Here is a 12,265-nt window from a genome sequence, read left to right as displayed (position 1 = left end):
TCGGGTTTATCCTGTATGGGACTCGCTGCACTTCCTGGACTCGGGTGGCTATTTCCTTTTCTATGTTAGGGAAGTTTTCGACTAAAATCTCTTCAATATTTTCTCTGGTCCTTTCTCTGTTTCTTCTCCTTCTGGGACCCCTATAATGCAAATGTTTTTGCGTTTCATGTTGTTGCAGAGGTCTCTTAGGCTGTCTTCATTTATTTTTATTCTTTTTTCTTTAGTCTGTTCCACAGCAGTGAATTCCACCATTCTGTCTTCCATGTCACTTATCCGTTCTTCTGCCTCAGTTATTCTGCTATTCATTCCTTCTAGTTTAGTTTTCATTTCAGTTACTGTATTGTTCATGTCTGTTTGTTTGTTCTTTAATTCTTCTAGGTCTTTGTTAAACATTTCTTGCATCTTCTCGATCTTTGCCTCCATTGTTTTTCCAAGGTCCTGGATCATCTTCACTATCATTATTCTGAATTCTTTTTCTGGAAGGTTGCCTATCTCCACTTCATTTAGTTATTTTTCTGGGGTTTTATCTTGTTCCTTCATCTGGCATATAGCCCTCTGCCTTTTCATCTTGTCTCTCTTTCTGTGAATGTGGTTTTTGTTCCACAGGCTGCAGGATTGTAGTTCTTCTTGCTTCTGCTGTGTGCCCTCTGGTGGATGAAGCTATCTAATGGCTTGTGTAAGTTTCCTGATGGGAGGGACTGGTGGTGGGTAGAGCTGACTGTTGCTCTGATGGGCAGAGCTCAGTAAAACTTTAATCTGCTTGACTGCTGATGGGTAGGGCTGGGTTCCCTCCCTGTTGGTTGTTTGGCCTGAGGCAACCCAACACTGGAGCCTACCTGGGCTCTTTGATGGGGCTAATGAGAGACTCTGGGAGGGCTCTCGCCAAGGAGTACTTCCCAGAACTTCTGCTGCCAGTGTCCTTGTCCCCATGGTGAGCCACAGCCACCCCCTGCCTCTGCAGAAGACCCTCCAAAACTAGCAGGTAGGTCTGGTTCAGTCTTCCCTGGGGTCACTGCTCCTTACCCTGGGTCCCAGTGCACACACTGCTTTGTGGGTGCCCGCCAAGAGTGGAGTACCTGTTTTGCCCAGTCCTGTCGAAGTCCTGCAATCAAATCCCACCAGGCTTCAAAGTCTGATTCTCTAGGAATTCCTCCTCCCGTTGCTGGACCCCCAGGCTGGGAAGCCTGACGTGGGGCTCAGAACCTTCACTCCAGTGGGTGGACTTCTGTGGTATAAGTGTTCTCCAGTCTGTGAGTCACCCACCCAGCAGTTATGGGATTTGACTTTACTGTGATTGCACCCCTCCTACCGTCTCATTGAGATTTCTCCTTTGTCTTTGGATGTGGGGTATCTTTTTTGGTGAGTTCCAGTGTCTTCCTGTCGATGATTGTCTAGCAGCTATTTGTGATTCAGGTGTTCTTGCAAGAAGGAATGAGATCATGTCCTTCTACTCGCCATCTTGGTTCCTCCTCACTATACACCTGGTAGTGCAGTGGACAAGAATCCACCTGCCAATGCAGGGGGCACGGGTTCAATCCCTGGTCCAGGAAGATCCCACATGCAGCGGAGCAACCAAGCCATGACCACTGAGCCTGTGCTGTAGAGCCCGTGTGACAACTACTGAAGCCTGTGCACCCAGAGCCCATGCTCCGCTACAAGAGAAGCCATTGCAACAAGAAGGTCGCACACTGCAACGAAGAGCAGCCCCTGCCCACCACAACTAAAGAAAGCCTGCATGCAGCAACGAAGACCCAACACAGCCAAAAATCACCCCTCCATTCTTTATTTTTATACTGTGCTGGTTAGCTAGCCCCTCTGGGGTATATGGGTGTACAAGAGTTTTACAATGAACAGTTCAGATTAACAGGAACACTTTCTTTGGCATATTGTAATTACACAGGTCTCTTAAGTCAGTGTATTCTGTGGAGCAGGCTTGCAAGAAAATAAATCCAGAGACGTATTCCTAGAAGTAACATCGGTCTGGGGTCAGAGTTCAGTATCTTTAGGCCTAACCTGCATATATAAACTTTAAGTCAATATTATCTGTTTTTCAAATATTTGGTTAAAATTCTCTCAGGATTGCTTTTAGCTTCCACATCAGTTTTTACTAACATAATATTTTCATAATATCATCTTTCCATCTAATAACATGTTATCTCTTTTCATTTAATCAGAAGGCTTATAGTTTTCCATGGCGTTTTATAATGTTCTTCATATAAGTCCTGTCCCATTCTTGTTAAATTTATTCCTACATATTTTGTATTATTGTTGTTAACTGTGAGTAGAATATTTCTTACCGTTCTAAATCCCGTGTCTTACTGCTAAAATAAATAAAAATGACTTAAAAGTATTTCTCTGTTTCTATTTACCTTACTAAATTCTCTTATTAATAGTTGTCTTTATTAAAAGATAGAATCTGTTGGGGTTTCTATTTTCACAATTATATTATTGGCAATACATGTGGAACTCTCTCTATTTTTCTATTGTGTTTACTAGAAATTTTATTCTCTTGACTTCCACATTTACTAGATTTATAAAATAATCCTAGTCCAAGATAATTAATATTATCTCATATTTCCTCTAATTACTAATGGTGACACAATTCTCTAGGTAGTTTCTCATTTTAATTAAAATAGTTTTGTTGTTTACCATTGAAAATGTTATTTATTTTGAGGTTGGTCATTAATCTTTATTAAGTGTTTTTTTAAAATATTTTATTGAGGTTATTTGGAATGGCTGACTGTTTTTCATAGTCTTTTCAATATTTGTTGATATGAATCTATGATTTTACTGTTTAATTTGTTGATCTAATTGACTGTTGATAGGTCTGTTAAATCAACCTCTATTCTTGGAAAGCTCGCTTGTCAGGATACATTATTTTTTGATAAGAATTTCAGGTGCAATTGAAACATTTTTATTTGAATTTTGTATGTATGATCATGAGTGATATTGCTTTATTTTTATTCTGTTTTCATCATTCTTAACATTAGAGATATCTGGCATCTTAAAATGAGTCAGGGAGCTCTCCATATTTTTCTAAGACCTGAGATATATGCAAGTCATGTGCAAGTATTTATTCTTTAAAAATTAAATAAAATTAAATAAAATTCAGCTGTAGGGCCATATGTTCTGTTAGATTTTTTCCTATCACTTTTCCAGTTACTTTTGTGGCATAATCAATTTGTTCAAACCGTTTGCTTCTTTTAGATTTTGGAGTTTTAGTGTTTATATGTTTCATCCTTCATTAACTGCTTGTTTGAAATCATCCATATTGTTTTAAATGACCAAGGGAGTAAGATCTTTGAATGTATGTTAATTTTTAGAATTTTAATTTATGTTTTGACAATACTCAGTTGAGTTTTACTTGAACCTCAAGTAAAGGATTTTTAAGCTGGTTTAATTTTTCAAAATCATCTTTTCCTACTCTACTCTTTTATAGGGGAAATAGAGAATTTAATGAGTTCATATATACTGTTTCTGTTACTCTTAGTTTGGATTTTGGGAACAGTGATCTTTATCCTTCCCAATTGGCTTTGAGATTTAAAACCCATATAAACTGGGTTCTATTTTTCCCACTCAGAGACCACACTGCTGACTTGCAACCTTGGTTGTTTGGTTAAACATGTGGTGGTATCTGTAAAGTAATATGTTTTAATTCTGAAATCCTTTTCATTCTGTGCAGTCAGCACTGACCTGTGTCTAAGAAAATCACCTTCTGAATGTGTTTTTTTCATCAAAATAGTTGGCTTTACAAGTTGCCCATCACTCTATGATTATCAAAGGGCAGGATCAGGACTTGACATTGTTTAGCATAACCTTCCTTGTAAATTTTCAATATTCAATGAAGCTACCCCTGACAGCCGTTCAGAATGTGTGATCCTTTGAGCTGTTAAGAGATGTTATCCCCCCCGTACATTTGCCATGAGCACATCCACTGTAGTTAAAATCTAGAAGCAGTTATTTTGTTAACACTAGATTAGATCTTTAATTAAGCTTTCATCCCCACTAGCACAGACAGCAGTGTCAAACATGTAAGCCCCAGGAGAAACCAAACTCATTCTATAGGCTCGTATCCTTCAGTACATCGTGAAGAAAGTTACAAGCAAGTGTCTCGTGGGAATTTTGTAAGGGTATGTTGAATATCTAATTGTAAACTTAGGAGCTTCATTTAATTTGATTTCTAACTATGACGTGAGTTAAGCCAATAAACATTTGTTGAGAGGATTTAGATCAAGAGCTTGTTTTTCATCAGTTGGGTTTTATTTTGGATTTAATGTTATTCATATGAAAGCACTTTTTGGTTATCTACAGAGCTTAACGGTAAAGAAGTAAAAATGTAATTTTCTTTATCTGATTCACAGTTGAATGTATGCACGTTAGCGCAAAGAACGACTAAATGTCCAATAGTAGAATTTGTATCCATATGGCTTTACGTTTGTTTTTGCAGGATCGTTTATTTATTTGGGGGCACATCGATCACCTGCAGTGGCCAAGCTTGGAAGTCCTGTTCTTATAAAATCACTCAATGCCTCTACCCCGTGTCAGGTACCCAATTATTGGAATTTCCATTGGCCATTCTGTAGTTGTAAACTGTTAAGCTTGGGTTACTCTAGCTAGTAAATGCCGGCTGCGTTTTACTAATATTTTCACAATAAACTGAGAGATTTATATGAGCTATTTCAACATGAAATGTCATTTCGTTCGAAAAGACATTTGCAGTATATAACTTACACCCTTCTTTTGGGGGGCCTATTCAAAAATATTTCTGTCATTTTGCATTCTTTCCATGTAGTTCTTTCAATAATTTAAAGCTGTGGATACAGGTTGCCCAAATTGCTTGTTATCTTGGCCAGCAGTGTTAGTTGAGGAAAATAAAAGCAGTTCAACAAGTTCTACTGAAAGAAAAATGAAAGGATGAATAAAGAAAGATAAATATGTACAGAAAAAATAATTACGTTTCCAAAATTTTATTTTTTCAGTTAGTCCTTCTGGTGCCAGGTAAACACAGACCAAGGGATAAAATGCTCAGGTCATTTCCACAGCACAACAGAGAAGAAAGAAGAGGGACTTTGGAGTCAGGTGGACCTAGTTCCAACTGGTTCCAATCTCAGTTCTGCCACAAATGATATGCTTCCTTTGAGACTCAGTGTCCACACGGGAAGCATAGTGTCAGCCTGCCTTCTTCACATGGTTGTGAGAATTCAAACGTGATTAAGTAAAGCACCTGGAAAAGTATTTGGCAGGTTATGGTGTTCAATAAACATAATCCCTTTACTTTCCATAACATGAATGCCTATTAGATGCTTCTGTTCAGCTTGCCTTGCTTTCCATCCTTTTGAGAGTTCTGACATGTCCCTAAGCCTTTAGGATTTCAGCTTTTTTTTTTTTTCTTGGCTATCAGAAAATAGTGAAGGGATCAATAGTGCCACGCACTAAATTCATCACCTAGAAATGCAGGGTTACAGTACTAACACAGGCATTCCTGATGATAAATTACAGATCATCAGACCTTTATAACTAAAGTATAAATTTCATTATACTTTCAGCTTGATATAATTCTCAATGAGAGTGTCCAGAACTCTTAATAGGTTGTCCTCTTTATTTTTCCCCTTTGGTTTTTGCTGCCCATTTCTCTGTGGGAATTTGGATTAAAACAACTGCCTGGACTCCACTTCCACCTCACCCAGATGGACTCTAGAGTCTCCCACCTTTGGTTTATTTTAATTAACTCTTATGTGATAGATGTACGTTTTTCTTTTCTTTTCTTTTCTTTTTTTTTTTTTTGAGAACTCCTGAAGCATTTACTTGCTCTTTACAAGTACTTTACAGGCTTACTGAACTTTAATTTAAGGTCATATACCAAAGCAATGCAATTGCTGTTGTTAAATTCGTTAACGACACTGGATAAAAAAGAATAGAATTTGTTAATTCTGCCTCTTTTACAGAAATGTGAACACTAACACTAAGAGCTTATTAAAAATTCTGAGACTCACTGAGAAATCAAACAGTTTTCTTCTTCTTAAAGATGATCTACATTTCCCATTGTTGTATGTGGGTAGCCATTAATTTGTGGTCATAGGGATTGACCCACAGTTTATGGTTGTTTCTACTTGAGGACATTTTTCTCTATTGTGGCTTAAATTTGGAGCTTACCTGTGGGAGCTATTGGGGTGGAGCCTCAGTGAAAGCAGTGGACAGTTTAGACACTTGGTGGTTTATCTCTCAGAACCAAGTCCTCAACCTTCCAAGGCCTTGGATACTGATTTAGAGGTTTGCCTTGGTTTGTGGAAAAGTAAGAGTATTATAGACTGCCAGAGAGGTATTTGTTTTTTCCCTTTTATCTGCATCTGCTTGAATGTTGGTAATCTTTGAGTTAGAGGGAGGGATATTTGGATTACTTCATAGTACTTTCCAGCTTAGAATTACTATTAGATTGTTAGAGGTTATTTATAGTCTGAGATACACATGGACAAAGTGCTCTTCCATAGGAGTATTCTAAGAATATACTGTTACTGTTTTATAAGTTTGTGGTAATGTGGGATTCTTTCTTTCATGAAAGTTACAAAATAAGCTAACAAACCAAATTTTTATCTTCTTGAGTAATCAGAAAATCCAGCCGATCTTCCTAATTGGAACATATTGATTGATAATAGTTGTATTCATGGAATAGCAAATGTTCTTTATTATATTTATGGTAAAGTGGGGCGGTGAAATAACCAAAGTTGGGCACTTTGATATGATTAAAGCCTTCATTATATGAAATTACATTTTTTTCTCTACATAATCATACCAGGCTAACAGAGTTAAGAATATTTGTTTGAAAGGACTTTAAAGGAATATGAAGCTTTCTTTTGAGTCTTTTTTTTCTAACAGAAGCCTTTTAGGGTCATTTTGCATGAATTACTCTGTACTTTATGTGTAGCCAACACATGGCATCAACATGCAGAATTGTTCCTGTAAGTACTCATTGTTCAAGATGTGGACTTTATTTAAAAGCTTCAAAAGCTCCTTTGGTCACTGGTGGAAATTTGGCATTTTTCCTTGGAATAACCAGGAGACAGGACAAACAGAACATGTGGGAGCCAGAAGCTAGTATTTCTTATTGCTGTCGAAATACTGTTCTTTTTTTTTTTTAACTTTTTCTTTTTTTAATTAATTAATTTTATTTTGTTATTTTTTATTTTGGGCTGCATTGGGTCTTCGTTGCTGCGCTCGGGCTTTCTCTAGTTGTGGCGAGTGGAGGCTACTCTTTGTTGCGATGCTTGGGCTTTTCATTGCGGTGGCATCTCTTGTTGTGGAGCATGGGCTCTAGGCGCACGAGTTTCAGTAGTTGTGGCACGTGGGCTCAGTAGTTGTGGTTCACGGGCTCTAGAGCGCAGGCTCAGCTGCTGTGGCGCATGGGCTTAGCTGCTCGGTGGCATGTGGGATCCTCCTGGACCCAGGGCACGAACCCATGTCCCCTGCATTGGCAGGCAGATTCTTAACCACTGCGCCACCAGGGAAGCCCTGTTACTGTTTTTAATAATTTAGGAAATGTAAAATCTGAAGGAGATTTATGTGGATATTAATATTTTCTCACTCTCATATTTAAGTTACTGTATAAAAGACATATCTCACTTTTAGGACTTCATAATTAAATATAGCAGGACTGATAGCATGAAGCTTCCACTTTCAATGCCATTTTGTGTGTTTGTCTTTTGTTTTTTTTGTGTGTTCCCCAATTCATTTTGCTATTCTAATCCTCTTTAATCAAAAAATTCATACAATTAAAAAGAAGTGCTTAGAGATACCAGGAAAAAGACAGATGAAACAAAAAATAGGTTGGCTCCAAAAATAAAGTTTATGAGGCCCAGGCTACATTTTTGAATCTAAGTTTTCCAGCAGCCAATGCAGAGAGAGACATGTGAGAACTCATTTGGTTCATATTCAAGGAAGTAAAAAACAAAAGAAAAATAGTTCTTCTGAGACTTCTCCCCTGATTGCACACATACCAGTGTAAATGTTCTTTCTCTGATTCAGTGCACACCTATTGCTTCCCTACTCCGTGCTCATCATAGCCCTCAATGTTGGGAATATACTAGGGACAATGTAAAGACGTTTGCCGTAACAAAGTATAGAATTTAGTGAGGCATACTGATAGCAGTTCAGTGTGAAGTGCTACAGAGAGTGATAAAAATATAAAATACACATATAATATGTAAGTATAATATATAATGTAACAATATATAAATTAAACATAAATATAATATATAACATACACATATATACGTATAAACCATATATATAAGTGATAACCCACTTATAACAACTCTCTCAATGAGTTTGAAAAGGCCATGTCTTGTAATGTTCCCCAAGTAGAGCTATGAGCTCATAGCAAAGAGAAATTTAGAAAAAAAGTGATATACAATGGGGCTTGGAATGGTGCACTCATGATCTGTTCTCTGATTGTTTTGTTTACTCCAAGGATAGTATTAGAGCATGAGATAGATTCTAGAGGAAGCAATGGTTTATTGGGGAAAGGTTGAGCAGATATTCTCCCCAGTTGTACATTGTCAAAACACATGAAGATTAATCATTTGGATGAGAAAAACAGATTATATTTTATTGAAGATTGCAGACTTTTACTTAAGCTTGTTCAGATAAAAAGAGGCAAAAACATGATTATGAATAGGAATCATAAGAATCACTATGGTAATGATGAGGGGTCTGTGTGTGTGTGAGAGAGAGATAAATGATCCCCCCTAAACTGACTTAATTCCACTTGAGTTTTGAGGAGTTACAGATATCTTGTTTCTTTTCCTTTTTTTTTTTTTAAAACTTTTTTGTGTTTTACTCTTTTTATTATCCTAGATCTTGAAGATATAACAAGTGTAGCAAATAACAGACAGGGGTCGACATGAAGCAGAGAAGGCAGAGGTAGCTGAGAATTTGGAGAATAACTGAGAAAAGACATGAAGATCTGACCAAAAACCTCCCTAATAGGGAAACAAGTGGAACAAAGACCATAGGAAAGTTGAGGAAAAAAGCAGAAAATTTGAAGAGTTCCAACTGGAGGCAGACCAAAATAAAATGAAACAGAAAAGAGAAATAAAGAAGACATTATTTTGAACTTCTAAATAATGTCCTGTTAATGTCCTTTGCAGAATTTAGTGTCAGAGATTTACTAATTAGTAATTACTACTTGTTCCTAATTACATTCTTTTGTAGAACTGGCCATTCCTCTGGGAATATCACAGGGCACTGTAGAAACCAAACAGCAAGATTAGTTATTCACCTACACTTGGTAACTAGTAGTATAAGTCACCTGATATGGTGTCCTTTCTTTTTATAGTAAAATGAATGATTCAGTGTGTGTGTGTGTGTGTGTGTGTGTCTTTTGGTGGCACCAAGTGGCATGTGGGATCTTAGTTCCCCAACCAGGGATGGAACCCATGCCTGTTACAGTGGAAGCGTGGAGTCTTTTTTTTTTTTTTTTTTTTTTGCTATACGTGGGCCTCTCACTGTTGTGGCCTCTCCCGTTGCGGAGCACAGGCTCCGGACACTCAGGCTCAGCGGCCATGGCTCATGGGCCCAGCCGCTCCGCGGCATGTGGGATCTTCCCGGACCGGGGCACGAACCCGTGTCCCCTGCATCAGCAGGCGGACTCTCAACCACTGCGCCACCAGGGAAGCCTGGAAGCATGGAGTTTTAAACGCTAGACCTCCAGGGATGTCCCAGATTCAATATTTCTAAAAATATACAAATAATATAAAATCAGAGAATACAATTAAAAACAGTAAAGTAATTTGAACTTCATTTCTTTTCTTTCCAATTTGCAATTAAAGGAACTGCTTTGTTGGAAGTTATTTAACCACAGGAAATTTTCTTGAATAAAATGATTCATGGTCTTGCATAGTCACCCTATACATACAATCCAAGTTGTGCATATATATATACAACTTAGTGAAAACCGAGGAGAAATAAAAGCAAGCCTTTAATATTAACATTTTATATAACTGCTTTTTAATGAATCAGGCATGAATCGAGACAATAATTTCCTTTAAAATGAAAAGTACTAAATACATTTTAAATGGTTGGCATAATTTTAACATACAGCTCTTTTTAATAGAATTTTCTGTGATGGACATTTTCCTCTGCTATGTCCACTATGGAAGTCACTAGCTACAAATAGCTATTGAGCACTTAAAATGTGATGAGTGTAACCAAGAAAGTGACTTTTTCGTTTTGTTTAACTCATTTACATGTAAATAGCCACACTGTTTTCATACCTTTGTCATTATACGCATTATACTTAATTGTTCCTTTTCTTTGCACTCTCTCCCATAAAACTCTGAGGTCCTTAAGGACACTTAATTCCTTGCACATTTTATAACACAGACAGGTCTCTCTTTCTGCCTCTCTTTGAAGGTTTATAGACATTTGCTTTAGCAAGAATGCTGATAGCCCCACTCAAACGTCCTTCTTTTCTTCAATACCTATTACTGAATACCTACTAAATACAAAGTGCCTTGATATGTTCTAAGAGGAATTCACAACGTGCATTGTGATTCTGAGTTTAAGACTTAGTGTTCCACTACTAGTGTGTATCACAGTGAGAGCCACGGATGTTGGCTAAGTTCCTATCGAAAATCACAGCTGTACTTATAAATTTTGTTCAGTGATTTTACCCTTACCAATATTAAATTTGAAAAGACTCTGGAAAGTGTCTTGGTCTATACCAAACTAAAGAATTCTCCTTAAATCTCTACAATGCCATTTCTGTTTTTAAAAAAGTAAATTAAATATAAGTTCTAAGCTCTTATCTTATTGAATATAGATCCCATTGGTATTTACTCTTAATGCACTATTAAAATAACTTCGCACTGGTAATGTACTGAGTGACAATATGACAGCTTGAAATTCTGATGGGGCTTGCACAGCTCTTGTACAACTAGGTTTAAAGCTCCATTTTGCATATTTACAAGCTTGGAACATGCTGAAACTACAGCAGGGATCTAAAGTTTAATTGTGGTTGAGGAACAAACATCCTCTCTTTCCATAGAATTTAATCAAACACTTCTGTTTGACTTTGCATTTCTTGCTTAAAGGCCTGAGTGTAGGTGAGCTTGGTAGTAAAATCTCATATGAAATGAACAATCAGAAGGAATGCTTTGATCAGTTGGTGGCAATTCAGTAGACATTGAAAGAAAAATGTGTACCACGTTGGAACAGAGAATGCTTGATGTTTTGAACAATTTTTTAAAAGAGCATGGAAAATTTTTTTCAACTTTCAACTGAAATTGGTACCAACAGTGAAATAAATGGGATAATAAATAAATAATATATGTAATAACATCTGTCCACATAAAAAAATAAAAGCCCAATGACAAAGGAAAATAACCAAAAATTTAAAATGTAGTGAAACTGAAAAGGAGTCACTTTGAGTCCAAAGAGAGTGATTTCATTTCTCAGGGACCTCATCTCTGAATGATACTGTGTTTTTCTTTGAAATCTGCAGCATTAGAACTCTCTGTGGCATAATGAGAAGAAGAAAAAATTGCTGTGTGTCTGGACTTGCTTCAGTGGGTTTTTTTGGGTCATATTTTGTATTGTGTCATCCAACCACTGAGGCAATTAATTTTCACCTTGCACAGGGCCCAGTATTTAGTAAATGCTCAATAAGTATTTGCTGAATAAACGATAGTGCTGAATTCCACATCATAGCTACTGCTGTCGGCACCTTAAAATACTCCTCTGTGTTTTCTCCACTACCTAGTTAACCTGTCAGTCCTTTAGATTATGTCATCACTGGTGGTGAGTAGGAACCAAACTGATCAAGTCAGGGCTCCCTGGCCTCAAAAAGAACATTTTGTAGTTGGATTAAATTACTTATGAACAGTATTATATAATCTCCCAAGTTTTTGGATAATGTCACAATGGAGAAGGAATTATTGAAAAGTATTCATAGCAGTTTTCTCTTACCTGAGAAATCAAGTTTTTGAGATAACTTTTTCTTGGATTGAGACATCAAGGAGAATGAATAGTAATACATGGTTTTGTAATTTTTGAGTCAGATATAGAACGTGTATGTCCCCAGATTCATAAGAAGCAATAGTGAAGGTTCTGTAAAACTTCCATGATGGTGTGGACAAATATATGTCCTCAGACTTGTCTGAGCAGGGTGCTAGTGTCCCATTTCTTTAGATATCTCTATGGCGTGTGTTAAAAATATCAGTTAATGTAGCTACCTTGAGCCTTTTTTTTAAGGAGGAAATACAAAGGCTGG

The 12,265-nt window shown here is 37.0% G+C and overlaps 1 protein-coding gene across 1 annotated transcript in view; it reads left to right on the top strand.

Annotated features, from left to right (window-relative positions):
* The window catches only part of MALRD1 (MAM and LDL receptor class A domain containing 1), a 587,465-nt gene that overhangs the window by 85,305 nt on the left and 489,895 nt on the right, over positions 1-12,265 (top strand). Inside the window, exon 12 of the mRNA XM_089906459.1 lies at positions 4,448-4,545. Within this exon, the coding sequence (XP_089762585.1) occupies positions 4,448-4,545 (98 nt within the window). The remainder of the gene's footprint in view (positions 1-4,447; positions 4,546-12,265) is intronic.

The sequence above is a fragment of the Delphinapterus leucas genome, chromosome 2 (genome assembly GCF_059928025.1).
Source record: "Delphinapterus leucas isolate spDelLeu-1000000601 "Yukka" chromosome 2, BTC_Dleu_Yukka2, whole genome shotgun sequence".
Classification (NCBI taxonomy): Eukaryota; Metazoa; Chordata; class Mammalia; order Artiodactyla; family Monodontidae; genus Delphinapterus; species Delphinapterus leucas.
Note: the sequence above shows the minus strand (reverse complement) of the source record. Positions and strands in the feature narration are given on the sequence as shown.